Genomic DNA, 27,951 nt, shown 5'->3' with positions numbered 1-27,951 from the left:
TTTCAACACTTACTGTAAATCTGCAATAACTAAGCTAGCATGACATTGGCACAAAAATAAACTGGAGATAATATTTATGGAACGAAATAGAGTCCATCACAGACCTGTGAATATAGAGCCATCTGATTCATGACAAAGCTGGTTCTACAATGCAATGGGGAAAGCATGGTCTTTTCAACATATTCTGATGGATCCTGTGGATACTCACACAGGCAACAAAAATTTATTAAATCCTGCCTCACATGGTACACAAAAGCTAATTCCAGATATACTGTAGCTTTAAATGGTAAAGACAGAACAATAAATTTTTAGAATCAAACACAAAAACATATCTATGTCACTTTGTAATAGGCAGAAATTTCTTAAACAGGATGCAAAAAGCACTAGCCATAGAGAAAAAAAATGATAAATTATATATCTTGGTATAATCATATATACCACATAGAATTACATAAAATTATATATAGAGAGATATATAATTATATATCTCTATATATATATAGGCTTCCCTGGTGGCTCAGATGGCAAAGAATCTGCCTACAATGCAGGAAATCGGGTCTTAATTCACAACAGCTCAGATCTAGCCATAGAGAAAAAAAAAGATAAATTATATATCTTGGTATAATCATATATACCACATAGAATTACATAAAATTATATATATATAGTTATATATATATATATATAATAGATATAGGCTTCCCTGGTGGCTCAGATGGCAAAGAATCTGCCTACAATGCAGGAGATTGGGTCTTAATCCACAACAGCTCAGATCTCTAGGGGACAGGGGAGTGGGAACTAATCATTGTGGTCCTGATGTCATTGTTGAGGGCTTCTCCCAGCATAACCATCATTGTCCTTTCATAATGTCTCTTAGCTGAACTTGGAGACCTGAAGCTCAGGAAATTATTCTGTTATTATTTTCTGTTTCTAGCTCCTAGAACGTGGTTTGGAACAGAACAACCATCCATACATACTTACTACATGAACAAATGGAAGAAAGAAGGAGGTCTAGGAAGAAAGGATGGGATGTGAGGTGGGGAAGAAAGAAGAGTGAGGAATGTGGGAGGTGCCTGGAGGGATGTTGGGGCAGAAGCACAGAGAGGATCCAGTGGCTGGATGACCTGGCTACCGCTGACCTCCAGCCCCCACAGATGCCTGGATCCCACCCCTAGCCCCAAGCACAGGGACCACCTCACCCCTCAGGCATTCACAGGTCACAGAGAGACTGTCACTTGTTCTTAAGGGAAAGAGACTGAACAGGAAGTGCCCAGGGCAGCTGAGTCCAGTGAGCCAGGATTCCGGGCAACCCAGTCTCCAGGAAAGCACTATGCTTCTGAGAGATGGAAGGCTGAATCCCCTGCCTTCTCTCCATTGCTCAGCTCCTTGCACTTGACCTGGCCAGCCCTGGCTCCTGAAGGCCTTGGCTGTCAGATTCTCAGGTGCAGAGAGAGGGAGCCTCAGCCAATCCAGGCTCCTCCCAATGGGCCAAGCTACTGAGGCTTTATGGTCCTGCCTCCTTACCAGGTTTTTCTGAGAGAGCAAGGGGAGGGCCATCCTTCTGCCACCTGCTACTACCATCCTTGTCTCTGGTGGGGATGCGAAGATGGAATTCTCTCACTGTTGTCAACAAGAACCCCACAAGGAAGAGGTCCATGTGGACAGAGCAAGAGAAAACCACACCCTGGTTGGGGAGGCATAGTGACCTGTCTATTTCCTTTTCCAGCCTTCTGAAGGATATGACTGGCTCAGGGGAGAGGCTGTTATACCTGGTCACCTTGTACAGATGACAAGAACTGAAGGTCTCATGCCGATTTCCCTCTTACCTTCTAAACCGCATGTCCAACTTGTCAATTAGACCACGAATGAGTCAAATAAGGAATCTTATTGAACCACCTGGGGCAAATCAAAACCTTCCTCCATTCTGCAGAACAGCTTGGACATGACGATACTTATGAGTCCACCATGGAGCACACACCTTATGCAGATCTTGAACCAGGTCCTGGCAAAAGGTATCTGGAAAGCAGCATCCGCTTCATGTTACATCCAAGGAAGTCGAGGGCCAGTGGAGACAAGAAGCTGCCCAGGGACTCATGTCTTCTAAGGGCACAGAGAGAATCTGAATCAGGATCTGTCATGTTCTAGTACTCGTTCTCTTAAACTTGCTGTTATTCTGCCTCCATTTTCACCTCTGGAAAATGACAGGAATAATATCTTAATAACCCAGCTTTCTGGAGTTGCTGAGAGAAGTCAATGAGACAACATGGTGAAATTCCTGCACAAGTCTTGCCTATGCCGCCCATGACTGAGTTCCCATCCTGCCTCTGTCTGTGCCTCGGTTCCCCATCGCTTCAGGAAGATAAGTTTGGGCTCAGAGGTCCCTCTCAGTCAGCCACAGGTCATCAGAGTCATGCACTGACTTTTCAGAAATGCTGTGGGATGGTGTTAAATGAGATCATTACTAAAGTTGAGTATATAAACTATAATTAAGTCAAGTATGTTAAAAATCAATGGACCTTGAAAGCACTATGCTAACTGAACTAAGTCAGGCATAGAAAGACAAACACTGTATGATCTCACTTACATGTAGAATCTAAAAACAGAAAATTTATAGAAACAGAGTAGAGTATGGGTGCCAGGAGCTGGGGGCAGGTGGGGGGGCGGGGGTTAGGAAATGGAGAGGGGTTGCTCAAAGGGCACAAAGATAGTAAGCCCTGTGGATCTAACCAGCAGCATAGTGGTTCCAGTTAACAATATTCTATTGTACACTGGAAAGTTGCTATAAGAGTAAAGTTTTACACCCAAATAGCAACCACATGTAATGGTGAAGTGAAGGAATGCTTAAATTAACCTTATTGTGGTAACTGTTTCACAATATGTAAGTGTATCCATTCACTCATTGTACTCCTTAAAGTTACACATAGTTATATGTCAATTAAATCTTAATAGTTAGGAGTGAAAAAAGAAATGAAAAATCAGTTTATAAAATGAAACAAACAAGCAAACAAAAAGGGTAGAAACAAAAGCTCAAAATTCTTCACATCCTGATCATTCTACTACAAAATGCAAACATCTGTTTCATGTGTTTTAGAAGTTGTCTGCACCACGGGATTTTGATAATGGAAATGCTCTAATAATGGAGAGCTCCATAATCCCTCCCTGCCTCTGAGTTCAGTGACATCTTGTTTGCTTGACATCTGGCCACGATGGGTATATCTACCCAACACAGAAACCAGAAAACAATACAACTCCGAACTCCTCCCTCCCCTCCCAGGGTGGATTGCTAGGTGTTTACCAGCACGCCGCTGCTTCCAGTCCTGAGTCCTAAGAAGCCAGACGTCTCAGGGTGACCTAGTGCTGGAGGCTACCCACTCTGCTCTTGGCAGGGGTTGGGGGAGCCGGCAATGAGCAACCCTCGTCCAGGAGGAGCCCAGCCCAGCAGCTCAGACCCTCTCAGTGCAGTCCTCTTGCCTGGCCCTGCCACTGTCCACTGGACCCTCGCCAGCCTCCTCACAGCCCTCAGCAGGGCCGACCATGGTCGAGGCCTTCTTATGCAGAGCACGTGGAAGACCAGCTCTGCACTCAGGGAGCTCCCAGGCCCCACTGGCCCCCCCCACCTTTAGGGATGAAGGCCAAGCGCACTCAGAGCCTACTTTGCACAGGCCTTGGGAGGCAAGGATTTGACAGTTGAGAAAACAGTGTCAGAAAGGGTAAGGAACTTTCCAAACAAGATCAGAAAGGCTGATAACAGGAGGAGCCCAGAAGCACATGGAGGCCACTGCTACCCCACTTGGCTCTGTCTTCTGAGGCAAGATTCAGTTTCCATTTCTCTAAAATGCAGAGGACTCTTTTCTTCTCTCACAGGTGATGATGCAGCTCCAGTGATGGCTCACGTGAGCCCGATGCTCAGCGCAGAATAACCACTTCATGAAAGTTAATCCCCTCCCTGTGTCTACTTCCTGATCCCCCTTCCCATTCCTTCTTCCTGGAATCACACCTTACAGGGAGAGGACACATTCCCTCCTTCATGGCATCTCTGATCCGCTGTGTGCCCCTGAACTGTCCCTGAAGTCAGAAATACCTGAGCATTCCATCCAGGTTCTTCTGGTTCTTCATGAGGCGGAGGCAGGGGGCCTCTGATCCCAAGGCTCCCTGCAACTGTCAGCTCTTCCTCAGACTCAACTACAGTCTCAGAGGACTGCCCTGTGGGCATCTCCTCCTGTACCCCAACTTCCTTACCGCGCACCCCACACACACACACACACATATGTCCTCCAGCCTGATGGGCCTAGAGATTCAGGGAAGAGAGGGTGTTGGGCATAGAACTCTGGACAGATGAAAACTTGCCTTGTTAATCCTTTTCTTCAGAACCAGAATGGCAATGATAACCAACTCTTCCCTGAGCCAGGCCCTGACTCCTCTTTCCCCATGTCACTGACCCTCACTTCAGCTCTGAAGAGATAGCCCATGCAGGACCCATTTGTCCATTGGATAGATAAAGGAATTGAGGCCCAGGGAGGTGCAGTGACTTGCCTGAAGTCAGAAGCAATCTAGGATCAAAGATAAGATGAAACTCATGCCATTCTGACTCTTTAAATGACAGAATTACTTAAAAGACTGTCAAGCTTGGTGCTACTATCCATCTACTCTCCATACTCCAGGTGAGTGATACAATCTGGAAGAAATGAGGGATTTGGCAAAGACCACGCAGCTAGATAGTGGGAGAGCCAGCAACAGAGCCCTGTTACGAACCTCTTGGGCTAGGGCTGTGTCCACAGTATCACAGGCTTCAGTGCTTGTGTCTAAACTAATGGCTGTACCTGAACTCTAACTGAAATCCTCCCTGCTGTCCTGGAGCTGGTTGTGACCACCAGTGGGGCTGGGCCGGGGGATGGGAGTGGTTGGTATGAGGTGCAAGACTGGACTCTGGATGTTGAATTTTGAGCCAGGTGGCCCTGCAGGCCTCAAGGAGAAGAGGGTGGGCTGCAAGAAGGGAAAAGCTAGGGCTGTGGCAGTCCTAATATCCAGGGACTCTGTAATTAGCCCCAGGCTAAGAATGCTTCTGGGAGGGGTTCCATGGGAATTAGCTCTCCTTTTCTAAGACTGGTGTCCTAGAAAGTTTCTGGGTTTATGTCTGGGGAGGGAGCTGAGGGAAATGGTAGCAGTTGCTGATGGTATAATGATCAAGAGCATCTTAGCAGTCCTTTGGGACAGCCTTGCACACAAAGCACTTTCATGTATATTTTCTCATCAGGTCCTCCCAACACACCTGGGAGGGAGGTGTAATGGTCCCTGTTTTACAGATGATGACAATGATGGAGACAGAAACTCACTGAGCACTTGTCATGGGCTAAGTCCTGAGGGAGTCACTGATGCTGGTTTTGGTCACTTCACTGCTCTCTAAGTCACAAGAGGCCTTCAAGGTCAACATGTCCAATTTCCTACTCTCTTCTACAGCCATGAAAATTGAAGCTCAGAGAAGGAAAGTCACTGGTCTGTATGAGGTAGTGTGTAGGGGATTAGAACCTAAAAGTCCTGCCTCCCAGCCATGGACCCATTCCATTGACTCTATGCTCCTTCCCTGCTTTGTTCTCTAGAAATTTGAAGGAAGAGCTGTCCATCTGTGTAGTACTAATTAGTCAGTTGCAGGTATCTTATCATGCATGCCCTCAGCATCTTGATTCCTGGGTATTTATATCCCCCAAGACTAAATCTTGTGTGAGCCAATGAAAGTACACGTAGGTCAGAGAAGATAATAGGATTGCTACTGTTTGGTCTCTAAGTTGTGTCCGGTTCTTTTGTGACCATGTATACTATAGCCCGCCAGGCTCCTTCTGTCCATGGGATTTCCCAGGCAAGAGTGCTGGAGTGAGTTGCTATTTTCTTCTCCAGCAGATCCTTCTGACCCAAGGACCAAACCTAGGTCTTCTGCACTGGCAGGCAGGTTCTCTACCACTGAGCCACCAGAAAATCTCCTGAAAGCATTAGTCACTCAGTCATGTCCGACTCTTTGTGACCCCATGGACTATAGCCTGCAAGCCTCCTCTGTCCATGGAATTCTCCAGTAATGTCAACAACAAAATAATAGCAATGATGGTGATACTAATAATAAGAGCAAACCTTATAAGCATTGCCTCTTACGTGTTTTGCTTACAATAATCCATTTAATATTCAAAACATCCATATGAGTTAATATACAAAATATATAAACAGCTCATATAACTCAATATCAAAAAAATCCAATCAAAAAATGGAAGACCTGAATAGACAACTTTATAAAGAAGACAGATTGATGCCTAACAAGCAAATGAAAAGATGCTCATCATCACTAATTATTAGGGAAATGCAAATCAAAATATCAGTAAAATATCACCTGTTAGAAAGAATATCATAAAAAAATCTACAAATAACAAATGTTGAGGAGAGGAGAAACAGAACACTTGCACACTGCTGGTAGGAATGGAAATTGGTGCAGCCACTGTGGAAAGTAGTACGGAGGTTCCTTTAAAAATTAAAAATAGAACTGCCATATGGTCTAGCTATTGCACTCCTGGGTATATATCCAGAAAAACATGAATTTTAAAAGATACATGCACCCTCATGTTCAGAACAGCATTACTTATAGTAACTAAGATATGGAAGCAACCTAAATGTTCATGTACAGATGAACTGATAAAGAAGAAGTGATGTATATATACAATAAAATGTTATTTAGCTTCAGCCATAAAAAAAGAACGAAATTCTGCCATTTAGAGCAGCATGGATGGACCTAGAGAATATTATGCTTACTGAAATGTCAGACAAAGACAAATACTGTATGATAACACTGACATGTGGAATCTAAAAAGTAATACACATTAATGCATATGCAAAAAGAGATAGACTCACAGTTATAGAAAGTGAACCAGTTTTCTATGTTAAGAGGAAAGGGAGATTAGGGATATGAGATTAAGAGATACATATTATGTATAAACTAGATAAGCAACTAGGATATACTGCATAGCACAGGAAATTATAGCCAATATCTTCTAATGGCTTTTATTGGAGCATGATCTATAAAAACACTGAACCACTTTGTTGCACACCTGAAATTAATATAATATTGTAAATCAATTACACTTCAATTTTTAAAAATTCCTATGACAGGTGCTGTAATCTTCATGATTTTGCAGATGAAGAAACTGAGTCATAGGGATTTAGTAGTGTGACAGAAGTCCTATAGCCACTAACTGGCAGGTTAGGACTATAAACGGTGTGATGTTACAAGTTTAACAACTGGGACTTCCTGGTGGTCCAGCAGTTAAGAATCCACCTTCCAATGAAGGGGACATGGGCTTGATCCCTGTTTGGGGAACTAAGATCACGCACCTCAACTACCAAAGTCCATGTGCTCTGGAGCCCACGTGCCACAACTATAGAATCTGTGCACTGCAATGGAAGATCCCACATCCAGCTGTCCTGGTTCTGAGTCAAGGGCTTGTTTCCACTGCACCAGTCTCTCCCAGAACACATAACAGGAAAAGAGGAACCCCACATCTGTTGAGGCTCAGAAAAGTGATGTGACTTGCCCACCAACACAGCTCACAAGTAGTAGATACAAGAATTAAATCCTAGTGGACTGACTGCATTACTTCTGTGTTCCCGTCTCACCTGCAAAGCTCAGAGGAACCATCAGGAGCATACACAGCAGTGTTTTGAGATTCAGGATGTAGAACTAGGAGGGACAGGGGAACAAGAGCCCTGGGAAGTCAGCTGTGATAGGGTCACAGCTGAAGAGTGCTAGTGCTCAGACCTGTGCTGCCCAGAAAACCAGGAGGTAGAGTATATTAGTTTCCTGTTGCTGCTGTAACAAACTGTCACAAACTTGGTGGCCTTAAATGACACAAATGAATTCTCTTACAGTTCTGGAGGTCAGACACCCAAAGTGAATCTTGAGCTAAAATCACGGTGTTTGCAAGTTTGGTTCTTCCTGGAGGCTCTGGAGGAGAATCTGTTCCTTACATCGTCCAGTTTTTAGAGGCTACTTCGGTGTCCCTTAGGTTGCAACCACATCACTCCAACCTCTGCTTCCATGTTCGCATCATCCTCATCCCCTTCGACCTTCTTGCCTTCCTTCTAATAAAGACCCTTGTAACTATATTTAGAGCCCACCTGGTAACCCCAGGATCATCTCCCCATCTCAGAAGATTAATTTAATCACACACACAAACTCCCTTTTGCTATATAAGATAACATTCACAGGCTCCAGGACTTAGGACATCCTTGAGGAGCCATTTTTCAGCCTACAACACAGGGTCTCCAAAAAATCCCCCTCAGTCAGCTCACTCCCCGAGACCTTTCCTGGTTTGCTGAGGCCCCAGCAAGCTCATCAGCATGAAGCTAATCCAGCAGGTGAATGTGCTCTCTAGAAAGTACATGGAGTGGGTGTAAGAGACCCATGGTAACTCAAGGCTCCACCAGGATTTCCAACCCAGACTCTACTTTTGAGTGTGGGGCCGCCTCATCTCTTTGTCAGTGACAGTAACAACTGCAAAAGTCCCCAATCTCCCAGGAATGCAAGATTAGTTTAACACTTGAAAATCAGTTCATGTAATATACCATATCAATAGAATAAAACACAGAAACCACATAAGCTCTTACCATGTATTTCAATAGATGGAATAAACAATTTAAAAATGAAATTAAGCAAAGTCTATTTATAATAGAATCAAAATAATGAAATCCTTAGGAATAAATTTAATAAAAGAAGTACAAAACTATACTCTGAAAACTATAAAACATTGTTTAAAGAAATTAAGATGATCTATATACATGGAAAGACATCTCAGGTTCATGTATCAGAATAATAAACTCTGTTAAGATGTGAATATTTCCTAAATTGTCTACAGATTCAACACAATCGCTGCCATAATCCCACTGGCATTTGGCAGAAATTGGAAAGTTGATCCTGACATGCATAACAACCTTGATGGGTGGGATGGGAAGGGAGGTGGGAGAAATTTTCATATGGAGGGGGATATGGGTAAACCTATGGCTGATTCATGTTGATGTTTGATAGAAACCAGTGCAATACTGTAAAGCAATTATCCTTGAAATAAAAATAAATATAATTTTTAAAAAGGAAGGGGAAAAAAATCATATGGAAGTTCAAGGCACCTAGAACAGGCAAAACAGTCTTTAACCAATTTTAAAAGTTGCTACAAAAAAAAAAGTTACTGCAAAACTATAGTAACCAATAATCAAGACAGTGTGTTATAAGGATTTGCCTATAATTCAGTAGAATAGTATTGATAGTCCAGAAATAGATGTTCACATTTATGGTCAATCGATTTTTGACAAGGATAAATTTTCCAAGATAATTTAATGAGGAAAGAATAGTTCTTTTTTTAAAACAAAATTCACATTTTATTTAGGTTGAAATAAGCTATACAAAATTGATCTTCTTCACCAAAAATAACAGCAATATTTTCTGTATTATTCCTAGATAAACTACATTTTTGTAGGATTTCTAGGCTTTGCTTGTAAATTGAGATGAGGCAGTAGATACAGTCATGGAAAAAGACAGAAGGAAATGGACAAATCAGTTGTCGGTACCCAGGGCCTCTGATCCTTTCTTGACCATGAAACGGAAGTGTTCAACATACACCTGCCAAAAGGCTTATGAAGATGGAGGCTCAATAAAGGAATGTAAACAGCAATAACCAGATGTGGAACAACAATGGCAGGCTCTTCCATTCGAACTTTAACTTATTGCTTCAACTTCATCTGATAAAGACAAAATCTGCACTGAAATCCTTGTTTGACAAGCTCACATGTTTCTCTTACAGTCTGATAATTTTCTCAACTGTCCTTTACAGATTTTTAATAGCATACTTAAAACTTCTACTATTCAAAAGTCAATCATGAGCTTCATTGTAACATTTTACAAAAATGTGTTCCTTCCTCCCATACCTCCTCTAATTTTATTTTTTCAAAGATCTGATAACTTAATACCTGACAATTGGATCCACAGAGATAAACATAATGACTAAAACAACTTAACTAAAACAATTCCAAAGTGCCATTAGCAGAGGTCACATAAAAATGTAACATGGTGCTTTCAATGCTATATTCTGGAAGAACAGTTCGGTCTCCAAAGCATGGGCATTCAAACAGGCCATTTAAACAGGCAAATTATCAATGACTAATGAATTCAATGGGAGGCCTACAGGTCAAGATATTCAGTGATTATGTGGCCTACCCTTACAGTTTTTCTGTAAGATATTTTTAAATGTCTGTATTACAGGGTTTTTTTTCAAATATCAAATATAAGAGAAAGTCTAGGTTAAAAGTCTCTCAGATATTTTCAATGGTTTCTGAATTATCTGTCGGAAGCTCTGACTTACTTGTATAGAGTTTGATATACGTATCGAATATTAAATCCAAATTGTGGTTTATATCAAAATTTATGTTAAGCAAAGCCAAGTTACTTGACCTTTGATCTGTCAAAGTGTTCCTCAAGTACGCTTTGAGACGCTTCTGCCCAGTTTCATAGCGTTCATTCTCAACTGTCATCACAGGGAGAACACATAGGACCTGCAGCAAGGCATAAACATTGGAAGAGACTTGATGTCTGGCAGATGAAGTGCTTCATAAATAGCAGATGGAAGCTCTGCATCTTTCCCTCTGTGTTTCCATTTGATTCTCCAACAATGCAGCTCAGCAGAGAGTGTGTCAGGATTAGGTAAGTCGCTTCGGTACATGTCAGCATGGTGCTCTTCTGATGTACTGAATTTGAGCTGTCCCATGACAGAGGGTACCAGGGATAAGCATTTAAGAGCTTTCTGGTGCTGTTCTGAGAATATATCCTTCAGTTCCTGAATAATGTGTTTCACAGTTGGGACACTTAGAGTTTCTTTATTGTAACTCTCAGAGGTTAGCTGAGATTCCAGGTTACTATGCTGAGCTCTGCGAAATTTCCCTGGGAGTTTCATCTGAAAACAGTTTAGTTGTCAAATCTGTGGCTTCCTCAAGTCAAAATTCATGATAAACTTCAATATTTCCCATCACTTCATGTAGTGAATGTAACACTGCATTCAAGCTACTGGCTGCAAAAAAGACATCAGAGGTTTGCCCCTGAAGATTTTTCCCAAAGGCTCTTGTAAAAGATAAAACATTTTAAAGAACAACAATGGTAACGATAAAATCAAAATCTGTTACCACACTACAGAGCACAAATGCTCGGCCAGCTATACAGTTATTCCATCTAACACTTGTATCAATATTTATTCCATCTAAACATAAAACAAGGGCTTGTAGGAGGTCCACTAAGATTTCAAAAGCATCATGCCTGCCTGTCCACTGAGAATGGCAAATTTCCTTCAGTTCTTTGCCCCTATCTCCACTGTTCTGAAAGAGGACAAAAATTACACTTTCAAGCTCTAAAAGCAGTTGTGGTGATTGATGGAAAAAAGAACAAACTTCCTCAATTGGTCCTAATGAGACAGATATTCCCATAACAGGCACTGATTTTGCCAACCACATATTTAAGGCCCAAGAAGAGCAGAGTGTGTAGCCTGGGGATATTTCTGTAAAAGTCTAGAAGCAACAACTTTCATTTTGGATGAAAATCCACTAGACACAATGTAAGCCTGGCTGCAACAGTACTCCATGTTTAATCCCCATTTCTCAGTTATTATAGTGTGAAATTTCTGCATGAGCTTCATAAGGCAGAAAGCCTACAAATTCCTCTCTCAGGTTGTGAGCTTCATCAACAAACCTCACCAACACACACAGGTGCTCTTCCCCTGCGATGTCCACCACATCAGTGATGATGAAAAAGTGAGAGTCTCTCACTTCCCTGAGGGTTTCTTCCCGAACGCAGCTCTCACAGATCTCTAGCATCTGTTTCTGCTGTTTTGGAACAGAACAATGTGTTAGCTGCTGTTGTCTCAAAGCGCTTTCTCAGAATCTCTTCACCAGAACTGACCTGGCACTCTAGCAGCACTTGAAAGTTATCAGGAATAAAAAGACTTTCTTGGATTTCATCAGCTTCATGGCCGTCCAGAGGTATGTTTTGTTATCCCATAAGAATCAAAATTTTAGATAAAGATGTTAAGTATTCTTTGTTTTTCTTCTCTTCAAGAGTTAAAGGTAAATTGTCTTCATCCTGCTCTTCACCCACTCCTTGCTGCTGCTAAGCCACTTCAGTCGTGTCCGACTCTGTGCGACCCCATAGACAGCAGCCCACCCGGCTCCCCCGTCCCTGGGATTCTCCAGGCAAGGACACTGGAGTGGGTTGCCATTTCCTTCTCCAATGCATGAAAGTGAAGAGTGAAAGTGAAGTCGCTCAGTCGTGTCCGACTCTTAGCAATCCCATGGACTTAGGCACTGGAATTTTGAGCGTTGCTGTTATTTCCTTATGTTTGGTTCCTGTTCAAAAGTTTCATCAACAGGTCAAGGCCTTTTAAAAAGGCGTTCAGAAGTTGAGTCACTAACACGATCACTACTTTTCTGTTTCGCTGTCTCAATTTCATCTTCACTCAATCCTTTCATTTGTTTTCTGTGTCTACTATGCGGATTATTCAAATGGCCGGTAAGATCGAATATTATTGCTATTGCATTATCTCGGAGAACGGTCCCATAAGGACTAATTCTGCAGATCATACAAGTTTCAAAGTGTTTGGCACACGGCCGATAATGTTTATTTAGTTGATTAGGTATTTTATCTTCTAAGTCTGCTCGCCTACAGTTCACCACCTACTTCTGGCATCTGGCCAGATCCCGCGGGAACCTGAAGAAGGCCAGGTCAGACTGCATGCTCTTCCGCGTGCAGCTGGGGGCAGCGTAGAAGTTCAGAGTCGTCTGCCTGCCGGCCTGCCCAGCCCCACCACCCCTCTCCCCCCATCCGCCCTCGCCTGCTCAGAGCAGCCTGCCCGCCCTTCAGGGCCAAGGAGGGAAGAATAGTCCTTTTAATAAAATGTGCTGAGACAATGAATAGCCCGTTCAAAAGAATGAAGTTGGAACTCTACTTCACATCATTTACAAATATCACTTCAAAATGGAGTAAAGACCTCAATATACCAGCTGAAAATATAAAACTTATAGAAGACAGCAAAGAGTAAGTCTTATGATCTTGGATTAGGCAATAGTTTCTTAGGACCCCAAATGCACAAGCAACAAAAGGAAAAATGACGATTCTTCAAAATTCAAAACATTTGTGCTTCAAAGGACACCATCAAGAAAGTAAAAAGGCAACCCATGGAATGGGGCTGCCAGAAATATTTGCAAATCATATATATGAAAAGGATTTTATCTGCAATATAAAGATCCCTGGTGCTTAGTCGCTCAGTCATGTCTGACCCTTTGTGACCCCTAGGACTCTTTGTGACACTGTGGACTGTAGCCCACCAGGCTCCTCTGTCCTTGGGGATTCTCCAGGCCAGAATACTGGAGTGGGTTGCCGTGTCCTCCTCCAGGGGATCTTCCCAACCCAGGGATCGAAGCCAGGTCTCCCATGCTGCAGGTGGACCCTTTACCATCTTAGCCACCAGGGAACCCCAAGAATACTGAACTGGATAGCCTATCCTTTCTCCAATGGATCTTCCCTGCATTGCAGGCAGTCTTTACCAGTTGAGCTACCATAAAGAATCCTTACAATTCAATAAAAAAGACACAACTAACCAAATGAAAAAATGGGCAAAGGACCTGAATGACCATTTCTCCAAAGAAGATATACAGATGTCCATTAAGCGCATGAAAAGATGCTCAAGGTCACTGATCATCAGTTCAGTTCAGTTCAGTCCCTCAGTCATGTCTGACTCTTTGCGACCCCATGGACTGCAGCATGCCAGGCCTCCCTGTCCATCACCAACTCCCAGAGCTTTTTCAAACTCATGTCCTTCAAGTCGGTGATGCCATCCAACCATCTCATTCTTTGTCGTCCCCTTCTCCTCCTCCTTTCAATCTTTCCCAGCATCAGGGTCTTTTCAAATGAGGCAGCTCTTCACATCAGGTGGCCAAAGTATTGGAGCTTCAGCTTCAACATCAGTCCTTCCAATGAATATTCAGGACTGATTTCCTTTATGATTGACTGATTGGATCTCCTTGCAGTCCAAGGGACTCTCAAGAGTCTTCTCCAATACCACAGTTCAGAAGCATCCATTCTTCAGTGCTCAGCTTTCTTTATGGTCCAATTCTCACATCCATACATGACCACTGGAAAAACCACAGCTTTGACTAGACGGACCTTTGGTGGCAATGTAATGTCTCTGCTTTTTAATATGCTGTCTGGGTTGGTCATAGCTTTTCTTCCAAGGAGCAAGCATCTTTAATTTCATGACTTCAGTCACCATCTGCAGTGATTTTGGAGCCCAAGAAGATAAAATCTGGCACTGTTTCCATTGTTTCTCCATCTGTTTGCCATGACATGATGGGACCAGATACCATGATCTTTGTTTCCTGGATGTTGAGTTTTAAGCCACTTATCATCGGGGAAGTGCAAATGAGAAAACAATGAAATATTACTTTACCCCCACTAGGATGACTATAATCAAAAGCACAGATAATAACAAGTGTCGTGGAGAATGAGAAGAAATTGGCACTCTCATTCATTGCTGGTGGGAAAGTAAAATGGTGCAGCCATTTTGGAAACCGATCTGGCAGTTCCTCAAAAGGTGAAACACAGAACTAACATATAACCCAGCAATTCCACTTCAAAGTGTATGCCCGAGAAAAATGAAAACCTATATCCACATAAAAAGAATGTTTATAGCCACACTGTGTATAACAGCTAGAACGTGGGAAACCAGATTGTTGCCCTAATGGTCTGGGAGCGAGCGACAAGAATGAAGACAGAACACAAAATCTGGTGCCATGGGTCAGGAGACCTGCAGCCTCCACTGGACTGAGGTGCAGAGTCCACTCGGAGTCCAGGTTTTATTCCTAAGTACGGACTACAAGAATTTCTTTGGCCTTATCTTTCTCAAGACATATTCTGTTTCAGTGACATACTCCTAAATGTCATGGATTACACTGACATAGTCCAGATTTCCTTATTTTTATCCCAGGCCATTTCCTTTTTGGGCAAGTCTCAAGAACAATCAGCAAGTGTGTAGGCAGCGTTCATGCCTGGCTCCGACCCGGTGTTCCAAAGTCCATGCCTTCATGATCCCAGTCATACTCCCTCTGGGTCTGGCCTTGGGGTTTGTAACAAGGCTATTATTCTAAGAAAAACGTGAAAGATAATTATTAACATAGTTTCTTAATATGTGCTGTTTTTCCAGATTCTATTTCTGTGGAATTTCTCAAGGCTGAGAAAATACGTTATTAGGAATTCCCACTACACCAGATGGTCAAACCCAAAAGATGAGTGGATAAACAAAATGTGGTATAAATGAAATATTATTCAGTCATAAATGGAATAAGAGCCAGCCAGAAATGGCTATTATTCAGCCATGAAAATAAATGAAGTACTGATATATGCTGCAACATGGATGAATCTTAAAGATGTTATGTTAAATGAATGGAGCCAGCCACAAAAGACCACATATTGTGTGATTACATTTATATGAAATATCCAAACCAGGCAAACCCATAGAGGCAGGAAGCAGGTAGTGGATGCCTAAGGTTAGGGGGATGCAGAGAATGGGGGGTGATGGCTAAAGTGTATAGGATTTCTTTTTTTGTTGTTTGTTTATTTATTTTTAATCGAAGGATAATTGATTTACAGTATTGGTTGGATTTCTGTCATACATCAACATGAATTAGCCATAGTTGTATACATGTCCCCTCCCTCTTGAACCTCCCTCCTATCTCCCACACTTTCCCATCCCTCTAGGTTGTTACAGAGCCCCAGTTTGAATTTCCTGGAGAATAATGAAAATGTTTTAAGTTAGTTGTGGTAATAGTAGCACAACTCTGTGAATACACTAAAAACCACTAAATTGTTCACTTCAAATGGGTGAATTGTATGGTATATAAACTGTATCTCAATAAAGCTATTAAAAATGTAAAAGAATCGACAATATAATGAGAGCAAGAAAGCAAGAGTCCTCAACCTGCCCAGCCAGTCACACAGTTTCTCTTTAAACATCATTCTATCTGCCGCTTCTAGCAACTCTGTGATGGAGGAACTACCTCTTTTTAGAGATATTGCAGTTGTGTGACAAACCCTATCTCCAAAAGGAAAGAAGGGAACCAGCTTAGGTACCTACCTATGCCAGGCTCTCCACACATCATCTCATTTAATCCTTGAAATACCCTGTAAAGAAAGTATTATTGCCCAGTTTTACAGTGAAGGAAACCCGGCTCAGAGAAGCATACTATATGTCCCAAGACACACAGCTACAACACGACTAAGCAGAATTTGAACTCAGTCTGTTTGACTCCATTGCTGGCGCCCTTTCTCCAATGCCGCCCTAGTCCCCAGCATCTGAGTCCTGTGTCCCAGCTGCCGAACATGCCCCTCCCCAGCCCCAGGCCGCTGCTCTGTGACGGTTTCCTGCCCCTTCTCCCTGCACTGTACACAGAGGACAAAGACTCGCGCTGGCACCACGCCAGCTGGCCTGATTCCCCAGAAGAAGAAATTCCAGTGCCAGGGAAGCCCGCCTGTGCCTAAGGAAGCCCTGGGGGGCCCAGAGGAATGGAGAAAAACACCCACTCCCCACGGCAAATGGGCCAGACCAGAGACTCTACCCTGCCCGCAGAGGGAACACCTGAGAGGGGCGGGCAGAGCCCAGCCCTCCCAAGGGAACTCAGGGCTAGAATCCTCACCTTGGAGCAGAAGGCTCTGCAGTGAGGGGCATTCTCTAGTGAGAGCAGTCAGGAGGTCTGGCCTGTGCTGGGAGCCCAGACTCTGGATCTCCAAACCAGCCCAGAGGTTCATTCCCAATCCTTAGCCCTTCCTGAGAGGTGGTCCCAGCAGGTTTGGGATGGCCCACCTGGCATCCACAACCCCTTCCCATCACTGACTGTGATCTGAGCTGGGAGAAGGGGCTTTCCCTAGGAAGGGAGATGGGCCAGAAGGAAGATAGGGATGCAGACGATGAGGCGGGGCGGGGAGGTGGGGGGGGGGGTACTGAGTCACCACAGTCATCTTTACCTGACAGCCAGGCCTTGAGGGCAGGGCTTTTCTGCTTGGCCCAGCCAATTGGCCCCTAGGGTAGCCTGGTGGGATGAGGCCAGTGACTTCTGGGTGGAGCTGGCTCCTCTTAAAGAGGGAGAGTTGTACCAGACTCAGCCTGAGCTGCAGGGTCATGGTCAAGATGAGAGGTAAGGAGGGTTCTTCCTCTGAATCTGAGAGAGAGGCACCTGAGGAAGGAGGTATTGGACGCTGAAACAGGGCAGAAGAGCTAGACTGTGGAGTGGGGGTGGCCTGGGGGGAAGGTGAAATGGGTCCAAAGTGGAGTCCGGGCATAGGGCCAGGCTGGGGAAAGAGGGGTGGGTTCTGAGATGGGACGGGAGCTAGGTCAGGGGCTATGGGTAGGTCCAGGTGTTGAAAGTGAGTCGAGAGGATGGATACAGATCTGGAGAATGCATTTGGGGGTTGGGCCCACTCAAGGGGAAGGTCATGGGGACTGAGACAGAATGGCAATCACTCAGGGAGATGGGAAAACCTGTCCCAGGGGGAGAATGGAGTCCAGAGGTTGAGGTGGGCTGGGGGGTGGGGCTGCTGGGAGGCTTGACTCTCTGTCCCACGGGGCGTGGTCACTCCTCTCCCCTTTCCTGAGAAGTCTCCCCTTCAGAAGGCTCTTCTAGCATTGGGAGTGGCCTGCACTGGGAACCAGCAGGGTCCCTGCTCCTCCTCAGTGGGTGGCCCCTGAAGACCCCTTTTCTTCTGAGAGCTTCAGCTGTGCTACCAGCACAAAGACTGGACTAAGGGGATTCTCACCTGCCAAAAATCCTAAAGCTAGTGCAGGGGCATCAGTGTGCCACAGCTCCTGGCTGTTCCCTTTAGAGCAAGCGACACCAAGGAAGCCACACAGACTCTCTTTCAGGGTTCCAGACTCTTAGGGGAATATCTCTGTACACCAGAATAGTTATTTGGATAGGAGAAAACCAAGTCACTCTGGACTTACGTTATGTATTAACTATGGTTTTCAATCTTGACTGCACATTAGAAAACACAGAATGTTTTGAAAAAACTACTGTGAGGCTGAAGAAGAACAACAGGACTAGCAAGTTCCTGTGGGGCATGAGGAGTCATTGAGAAAGTGGTCACAATTCCCCTACTCCCCTTCCCCGAAGGGAACTCTGCTACACACACACACACACACACACACACCCTCTCACAAATGCACACAATTCCAAAGAATTCAGACATCCTCAGGCTCCCCAGTCCCACCTCATGCTCAAACACACAAGAGAATCAAACACAAGAACACAAGCAACCAAATTCTCTCTGAAACTCAAGCAAATGCATACATATCATTCTCCCTCCTCCAAACACAGGCCAACACGCACTGTTTCTACAACATCTCTCACTTTTCTGTGAGATTCATCCACACATTTACTCAGGGACCTACACTGTCCCGCAACATACTCATTGCACATAAAATCACAAACAATGCACAGTTACACAGGGCAATAACCGCAGACTCGCAACCACGGCAGTTTTATCATAGACAACCTCAAACACACACACACATTCACCCTCAGAAGCAGGCACATTACCCTCCAATAGGAAGCTGCAGACAACCAGGATTTTCTAATCACATCCACACACGTGAACATTCACAATCACACAACTAAAGCTAGCATAGTTCACACATCGTTCATATCCCACACAACACAGACACAGACACAATCACAAACACATGTTTACAACCGCACATTGGATAGACACTCCTGACCTTATCACTCCCACTCATCCACACAGACAAGCTCAGCCCAGGTAGGGCAGGGTACAGAGCCCCAGCCCCTATTCCTTTCTCTGCCCCAGGAATCCTGATCTTGGGGCTTTTGTTGGCCACTCCCAGCTGCCTTGGCTTCTATGAGGACTTGGCTAAGTATTTCCAGGACCCTGAATACGAGTCTATCCTTGTCACAGCCCAGGAGGGCCTCCACACCTCCCCGGTGCCCAAGCGCATAGTGGTGGTGGGAGCTGGCATGTCAGGGCTGACGGCGGCCGAGGCCCTGCAAGATGCGGGCCATCAGGTGAGCTGGTGTGGGAGGGGCCTCAATCCTTCACCTCCAGTTTGCTTCGTTGGGTGAAAAAAGAAAAGGAGTGGGGTTACAGACAACCCTTAGACAACTGAGCATAACCCACTGGGTCTCTTAGCCCTTAGTTATTGTTCCTCAAAAAACTGCATCCTCTGAGACTTAATTGTAACTTGTGTTCTTTTGGGAATAAAAGAAGAGAAGGGCTATGCTAGCCAGAAAGGGCCAAGAGGTGTTCTGACCTCTGTGACCCTGGAGCCCTTCTGCATCACCTACGTTACTCAGGTCTCTCTGGGAGGAAACTCCACTTTGCCCAGTTTGGTTATCCTGCACATTCCCACATTACCAGTGGGAATTCCAGAATAGAGCCTGTGGCCAGGGCAGGTGGGAAAAGGCAGTGCATGACTCTGGGAGTGACTGCAGCCTCTCTGGATACCAGGTAACCATCCTGGAAGCCAGCGACTACGTCGGGGGTCGAGTGATGACATTCAGGAATGAGAAGGAGGGCTGGTACTGTGAACTGGGGCCCATGCGAATCCCAAAGTCCCACAGGTAAGTCTCAGGAGAGGGATGGAGCAAAAGGCAAGGAGGAAGAATTAAGAGGAGTAGAGGATGGGCTGCTGCCATTGTGTCAGAGCCCATTCAGACTCACTGTCTCATGCAATTCAATCCTGCAAGTCTGGTCCCCCAGCTGACAGAGATGACCGAGGCTCAGAGCTCAGGGTAATACAGAAAGTGGAAGATCCCAAACTAATAATGACCATTTGCTGTTGTCCAACTCTTTTGTGACCCTATGGGCTGGAACCTGCCAGATTCCTCTGTCCATGGGATTCTCCAGGCAAGAATACTGGAGGGGATAGCCATTCCCTTCTCCAGGGAATCTTCCCAATCCAAGGATCCAACCCAGGTCTCTTGCATTGCATGCAAATTCTTTACAGTCTGAGCCACCAGGGAGGCCAGGTACTACTTTAAGCTATAAAATAAATAATAATAGTAGTAGCTGTCATTCGTGAACACTTCCTATGTGTCTGGCCCTGTGCTAAGGGCCTATGTGTGCATTATTTCATTTGACTCTCACAACCCTATAATACTTGTATTTTTCCTATTTACAAACCAAGAAACTGGGCTCAGAGATATTAAGTGACTGACCTAAGGTTCTCCTAGGAGGAAGTGACAAAGCTCCTCAAAATCAAGGAAGTCTTGGCACCAATGCTCAATTTCTAAATCAGAATCTGGAAGAGAACCTGGCCCCCAGTTCTGGGGCTTGTAGGACAAAAAGATCCTTTGCCTGACGCCCCACCACATGCCTCATTTTTTGCCTTAAGTGGAAACTAAACCTGAGATTTCCCTACAAACACTATCCTAAACAAAACCAAAAAATTAACAGTAGCAGTGCAAAGTAGGTGTCTTTAGATATGGCCTCAAACTTACTTAGGGGTTCTCTGGTGCCTCAGATGGTAAAGAATATGCCTGCAATGCAGGAGAACCTGGGTCAGGAAGATCCCCAAGAATACCCATTCCAGTATTCTTGCCTGGAGAATTTCATGGGCAGAGGAGCCTGGTGGGCTACAGTCCAAAGTGTTGCAAAGAGTCAGACACAACTGAGTGACTAAAACTCTCACTTTTCAAGCTTACTTAGAAATGGGATTTTAAATTCTGTCTGAAACAAAATGTCTTGGGCTCTGTAGCTGAGCTCTCTATGCTGGGATCTCCTTAAGGGCCTTCTTTCAGTCATGGGGGAACCTACTCCCTGTCTCCCTCAGTGCAAAAATAAGAGAAGAAGAACTGACGCAGCAGTAAGAGAAGCCGAGGTTAGAGGTGGGGCGGCAGTCGGTCTGGGCTCCTTGGGCGCACGAAGAAACTGGTTTTCCTGGAAATAGTTTCTACTGTGAGGTAAACAGGAATGAGATGTCACATGGATGAGGGCCACATTGCGCCTGTGTCTGTTCCAGGTTGGTCCACACCTATGTCAGGAAGCTGGGCCTGAAGCTAAACAAGTTCCTCCAGTATGATGACAACACCTGGTACTTCATCAACAGAAAACGCTACCGCGCCAGGGAGATTAAGGCCAACCCAGAGCTTCTAGGCTATTCCATGAACCCAAGAGAAAAGGGCAAGAATGCTATAAATCTTTTCTACCAGTCCCTTGGCAAGGTGACTTCTGCCTCCTTCCTCTCCCCACCATCCCCCGCTGCCACCCCAGGGTCAGGAAAAAACAGGTCTGGCCAAAAGTCACCTAGCAAGCTAGGCGACCATCCATCAGGCCACCTTACTCCTACCTGACACTCTTATGATTGGTCTATCTTCCTTCTAACACCCCCTAAGAATGTTGCCACCCGAGCCCTAGTGCCCAGCTCCATCTCTTCTGTCCCGTGTGGACCAATCATCCATTCCTTGGTTAAGCAGTAGAAGGAAGGGGAATCACCAGGTAATCCAATCCTTGGTAATGAATCAGTCTTCCTGGATTGAAGTAAATGTCTTCACCTTTAAATTAAATGAAGGAGAGATCTGGGGGAGAAGAGAAAATTTAGGAGGTGGAAACTCCCTCCCCCTTTTCCTTCCATCTACTTCCTCTTAGTCCCCGCCCTCTTCAAAGGATCGTCCAGAGAACCCAGAAGTCCCCCCTCTGGCTCTATGACTTTCAAGTTACTTCCCCTTGCTCTTCTCTACAGCTCAAAAGCCTGAAAGAATTAAACTGCAGCCACTTGATGTCCTTTTACGATTCTTACTCCACCAAGGTGAGTGAGGCAAAGTCCCAAGATAGGGATGAAAGCGGGTCTGTGCTCAACCTAGACCCCTGGGATTGTCCCCTCCTTACCAGGACCTTCTCCCAATGTCCAAGGCTTCACCTCCCTGGAGTTCCCTCACCCCTGCTTCAACCTTGCCTACCCCAGGCCCCTACTGAGGCCCCTTCCTACACACTGTGCCCTCTATCTGATGCTTCCATCCAGCAGGCTCACCTGCTGAAGGGAGGGATGCTGAGCCAAGGAGGAGTAAAGATGATCAGGGATGTGATGAATGAGGACGCTGGACACTACAAGTCCCTTCTGGAGTCCCTTCAGATGGACATGATCTTCACAGCTAATGAGTAAGGCTGATCTGGACCAGACCTTGAGTCTACCCCTTTCTCAAACACACAGAACAGAGAAAGGGAACTTTGATTACTGAGTAGTTCCTATGTGCCAGGTGCCATGCTAAGCATTGTCCAAGGATGATCACATTTAATGCTATGATCACTTGGAAGGTCAGTTCAGTTCAGTTCAGTTCAGTCGCTCAGTCGTGTCTGACTCTGCGACCCCATGAATTGCAGCACGCCAGGCCTCCCTGTCCATCACCAACTCCCGGAGTTCACTCAGACTCACATCCATTGAGTCAGTGATGCCATCCAGCCATCTCATCCTCGGTCGTCCCCTTCTCCTCCTGCCCCAAATCCCTCCCAGCATCAGAGTCTTTTCCAGTGAGTCAACTCTTTGCATGAGGTGGCCAAAGTACACTGTAATTCAGAGTCATGTTACCAGTGAGGGGGCTGAGGCTCAGAGAAGTCATGCAACTCAGATTCACACAAGCTGGGCAAGGGCTGGAACACGTAGGTCTGCAGGATGCCTCCTGGGATGCAGAATTGCATGGTGGCTGAAGCCATGGGCTTTCCTGCTAGATTGCACATGTCATTGTGAGAAAGTCCCTTTTTTCTGGGTGTTCATTTTCCAAACTAAAAGTAAGCAATGAACCCTTCCTCACAGAGGTTAGTTAAGGTGCCGTGTGTGAAGTACACAGACTTCCCAGGTTGCTCAATGGTAAAGAATCTGCCTGCAATGCAGGAGACCCAAGAAACGCAGGTTCCATCCCTGGGTGTGGAAGATCCCATGGAGAAGTAAGTGGCACCCCACTCCAGTATTCTTGCCTGGAGAATTCCATGGACAGAGTAACCTGGTAGGCTACTGTCCATGGGGTTGCAAAAGAGTCAGACACGACTGAGCATGCATGAAGTATCCACCACATACTGCAGGAGGCCCGTTTCCCCCCTTTTTGGACTGGGATTGCTGCTGGCAACTCAGAAGACTGACTTGGTGCCTCCCACACTACCCCCCCCCCACCCTACTTCCCTCTCTACACCACTACAGCTTTTCCGAGATCGCCGGTGGTTTTGACCAGCTTCCCAAAGCCCTTAACGCCAGCCTGAAGCCTGGCACCATCCGTCTGGGCTCCAAGGTGGAAAAGGTAGTGAGAGATGGGCCTGTGGTTCAGATTTCCTACCGGACGGGCGAAACCAACTCCACCCTACGCACCCTCACCGCAGACTTTGTCATCATCTCCGCCTCAGCCAAGGCGACGCGTCTCATCACCTTTGAGCCCCTGCTCTCCCAAGACAAGATGGACGCGCTCCGCTCAGTGCGTTATACCAGCGCCACCAAGGTGGTTCTGGCGTGCAACGAGTCCTTCTGGGAGCGGGACGGCATCCACGGCGGGGTCTCCATCACAGACATGCCCTCCCGCCACATCTACTACCCCAGCCACCACCTCCCCAGCGGCAAGGGCGTCCTGCTGGCCTCCTACACCGTGGGCAAAGACTCCCTCTTCTTCGCATCCATGCAGCAGGACCAGGTGGTGGATATCGTCCTGAGGGACCTGGCGGCGGTGCACCAGATTCCCAAGGAGGATCTGCAACGCATGTGCCCCTCTTCTGTGCTCAAGCACTGGTCTCTGGACCCCCTCTTCATGGGCGCCTTCACCGAGTTCACACCCTATCAGTTTGTGGACTATTCGCAGCAACTTTTCCAGCCAGAGGGCCGCATCCACTTTGCTGGTGAGCACACCTGCCTGCCCCATGCCTGGATAGACACAGCTATCAAGTCCGGCCTCCAGGTAGCCAAGAATATCCAGGCTGCCGTGGACAAAGAGATCACTGAGAGATAGAACCCTTCACCAACAGTCACAATCATTTCTAACCCTAAGAGAAATCCCTGAGGGAATCTGGCAGGGAGCCGCCTGTGAGGTGGGAGTGGAGGCAGAGACCCTGGCCAGACGTCAATGTTAGTTTCCCTGGCCCACAAACAGGATCCTCCAAATACCAGACAAAGATCCCAGCTGGAAATTAATCCCCTTTCCTGCTTCTCTCTCCTGCAAGCCCTTGAGAAGGATCAGCAGAGTTAGGGTATTTGGAGGGATAGGGGAAAAAAATCAAGGATGGAAGTACTAGAATCAGACCTTAGCTTGAATAATCAGTTCAGTTCAGTTCAGTCGCTCAGTCGTATCCGACTCTTTGCGATCCCATGAATCGCAGCACGCCAGGCCTCCCTGTCCATCACCAACTCCCGGAGTTCACTCAGACTCACGTCCATCGAGTCAGTGATGCCATCCAGCCATCTCATCCTCTGTCATCCCCTTCTCCTCCTGCCCCCATTCCCTCCCAGCATCAGAGTCTTTTCCAATGAGTCGACTCATGAGGTGGCCATAGTATTGGAGTTTCGGCTTTAGCATCATTCCTTCCAAAGAAATCCCAGGGTTGATCTCCTTCAGAATGGACTGGTTGGATCTCTTTGCAGTCCAAGGGACTCTCAAGAGTCTTCTCCAACACCACAGTTCAAAAGCATCAATTCTTTGGTGCTCAACCTTCTTCACAGTCCAACTCTCACATCCATACATGACCACAGGAAAAACCATAGCCTTGACTAGACGCATCTTAGTTGGCAAAGTAATGTCTCTGCTTTTGAATATGCTGTCTAGGTTGGTCATGACTTTTCTTACAAGGAGTACGTGTCTTTTAGTTTCATGGCTGCAATCACCATCTGCAGTGATTTTGGAGCCCCCAAAATACAGTCTGACACTGTTTCCCCATCTATTTCCCATGAAGTGATGGGACCAGATGCCATGATCTTTGTTTTCTGAATGTTGAGCTTTAAGTCAACTTTTTCACTCTCCACTTTCACTTTCATCAAGAGGCTTTTGAGTTCCTCTTCGCTTTCTGCCATAAGGGTGGTGTCATCTGCATATCTGAGGTGATTGATATTTCTCCCTGCAATCTTGATTCCAGCTTGTGTTTCTTCCAATCCAGCATTGCTTATGATGTACTCTGCATAGAAGTTAAATAAGCAGGGTGACAATATACAGCCTTGATGTACTCCTTTTCCTATTTGAAACCAGTCAGTTGTTCCATGTCCTGTTCTAACTGTTGCTTCCTGACCTGCATACAGATTTCTCAAGAAGCAGATCAGGTGGTCTGGTATTCCCATCTCTTTCAGAATTTTCCACGGTTTACTGTGATCCACACAGTCAAAGGCTTTGGCATAGTCAATAAAGCAGAAATATGTTTTCCTGGAACTCTCTTGCTTTTTCCATGATCCAGCAGATGTTGGCAATTTGATCTCTGGTTCCTCTGCCTTTTCTAAAACCAGCTTGAACACCAGGAAGTTCACGGTTCACATATTGCTGAAGTCTGGCTTGGAGAATTTTGAGCATTACTTTAATAGTGTGTGAGATGAGTGCAATTGTGTGTAATAGTAACAAAATATCTTGCATAATAGTAAACAAGCAAAAGAGAAAGGTTTCAACAACACCCAAATTTCTGACATCTACAATTAGAAGCCCCGAAAGGAACAGACAAACTCAAACCGCAGCACTGTTAAAACACAGATTAGCCACATGAAGCCACAGTGCAGCAAACCCCGTCGCTGAGTGCCTGAGCCGGGGGCCGCATCTTAGTTCAGCTGGGGTCAGGGTGGATGAGAGATAACAGTTCTTTTTTGCTCTTTTCTGAGCCTGCAAAATGGGACCTGGCTTCCTAGACATTTCCTGGTCCATGGACTTTTTCTCTCTGCCCTGATCTCCTCATCACCAATTAGAACTCACCTCCCTGCCTCTGCCTGTCCAGTCCGCACATCCCCCTAGAAGGATACCAATTACATTCTGGACGTTCCCTCCACACTCTGCTCCTCATTAACACCTGCCTGTCCTTCCAGGCCTAGCTGAACGTGTTCCCTCTCCCCAGATCCTTTCTTAATGACCAAACTTAGACCCCCAAGGACCTCTTTCCTTTGAACCACAACCTTTTCTACCTGGAGTCCCAAACATCTGGACTGTGGATCTTCTGGTATCACTACCTCTTATTTATCTGAGTAGACAGAAGTAAATAAAGCGGTAAACCCTCTCACTGGAGAGCTTTCCTACCAGGAGGACTCCAGATCAGCATGATGTCTTGAAAATGGCATATTTATAGGAAGAAGGGATAGAGGGAGGAAACATTTTCTTACTGCATTTGGTCTATCATTAAAACCCCAGCCTACTTAATTTGGGTTATCTATGTACCTCTATATTAGTCCGGAGAAGGCAATGGCACCCCACTCCGGTACTCTTGCCTGGAAAATCCCATGGACAGAGGAGCCTGGTAGGCTGCAGTCCATGAGGTCAGTCAGGGCTTTTTCCAATTCAGGTGCTGGAATTCAAACCCAAACTACCTTAGGGAAAAGGCAATGCTTTGGCTCGCATATCTGAAAAGTCCAGGATGAAGCTTCCTTCACCAAGACTAACTGGGTTCAGGAACTGATGAGTCATCATTAAGCTTCTCTCTTTCCACCTCTTGACTCTGCTTTCCTAAGTTAGGGTCCATACTGAGTTGAGTGATGTTCCCCAAAGTTCATATCGACCCAAAACCTGTGAAGGTGATTTTATTTGGAAATAGTCTTTGCAGATGTAATCAAGTTAAGATGAGGCCATACTGGATTTGTATGGTCCCTAATCCAGTAACTGGTGTCCTGATAAAAGGGAAATTTGAACACAAACATACACAGAGGGAAGACAGCCATGTGAAGATGGAGGCAGATTGGAGTGATGCACCTACAAGCCAAGGAATGCCGAGGATTGCAGAAACCTCCACAAACTAGGAGGAGGCACGTAACAGACTCTGCCGCAGAGCGCTCCGAAGGAACCAGCCTTGTGACACTGGTCTTGGACTTCTAGTCCCCAGAGCTGAGAGAAAATAAATCTCTGCTGTTTTAATCCACCTAATTTTATGGTAATTTGTTTCAGCAGCCCTAGGAATCTAATACAGCTTCCTTCGTTCTTCTGACAAGAAATACAGTCAGAAGCAACTCCAAGATTATATCTTCATAGGTTGCCATTCAAGGGTAAAGAAAGGGCTTCTTTCTCCCAGGTTTTTTCAGTTGCTAAGTCGTGGCCCACCCTTTGCGACCCCATCAAGTTCCCATCAAGTAGCCCATCAAGTTCCTCTGTCCAAGGGATTTCTCAGGCAGGAATACTGGAGTTGATTGCCGTTTCCTTCTCCAGGGGATCTTCCTGACCCAGGGGTTGAACTCACGTCTCCGGCTTGGCAGGAGGATTCTTCATCACTGAGCCACCTGGGAAGCCAGAGCATTCATTTATATTTTCATCCTGCCCATCCATGCTTAGTTGGCCCCACCTCTCAACCTAGAAAGTAGATCTTGTGATCAGCAACCAGTGGAAGGGATGAATGGGACAATCTTCTAAGAATTATAGGCTGGACAGACAAATATAACAGATGGGCTAGGGAATACAGCTGAGCCATTCCAGCCCTGGGTTAAATCAGCTCCCTTGGAGTTTCCAGTGCAAGATGATTCACCGTCAACAGTCATGATGCACATGGTGAACTCCCTAGAACCTGTCTACACCAAAGGGGAGTCACTTTCCAAACTGTCTTCTGGGCTGTTTATCTTTAATAACCCCATTAGTGTCATGACAAAGGCCATGCCTTCTTGAGGCTCTTAGAAAAGAGGAGGAATCCTGACCCAGTGAAGTCCAGGCAGAGAAAGAAGAAGGTGGAACTGGGGGAGAGCAAGGTCC

General features: G+C 45.6%; 1 protein-coding gene across 2 annotated transcripts; it reads left to right on the top strand.

Annotated features, from left to right (window-relative positions):
• On the top strand, positions 17,216 to 24,399 carry LOC102183203 (L-amino-acid oxidase-like). 2 transcript variants are annotated; one of them, XM_018042749.1, is made up of 7 exons: positions 17,216 to 17,250; positions 18,920 to 19,134; positions 19,577 to 19,689; positions 21,090 to 21,291; positions 21,810 to 21,875; positions 22,089 to 22,225; positions 23,259 to 24,399. In XM_018042749.1, exons 1-7 carry the CDS (start codon positions 17,235 to 17,237, stop codon positions 24,049 to 24,051), a joined length of 1,542 nt encoding a protein of 513 aa, XP_017898238.1. In that variant the 5' UTR covers positions 17,216 to 17,234; the 3' UTR covers positions 24,052 to 24,399. The 2 variants fall into 2 exon arrangements, with proteins under 2 accessions (XP_017898238.1, XP_017898240.1); XM_018042751.1 differs by having other exon boundaries at positions 17,236 to 17,250; positions 19,028 to 19,134.

This window comes from Capra hircus, chromosome 3 (assembly GCF_001704415.2).
Source record: "Capra hircus breed San Clemente chromosome 3, ASM170441v1, whole genome shotgun sequence".
Lineage (NCBI taxonomy): Eukaryota > Metazoa > Chordata > Mammalia > Artiodactyla > Bovidae > Capra > Capra hircus.
The sequence above is the reverse complement of the archived record's forward strand: the minus strand, read 5'-3'. Positions and strand labels throughout refer to the sequence as shown.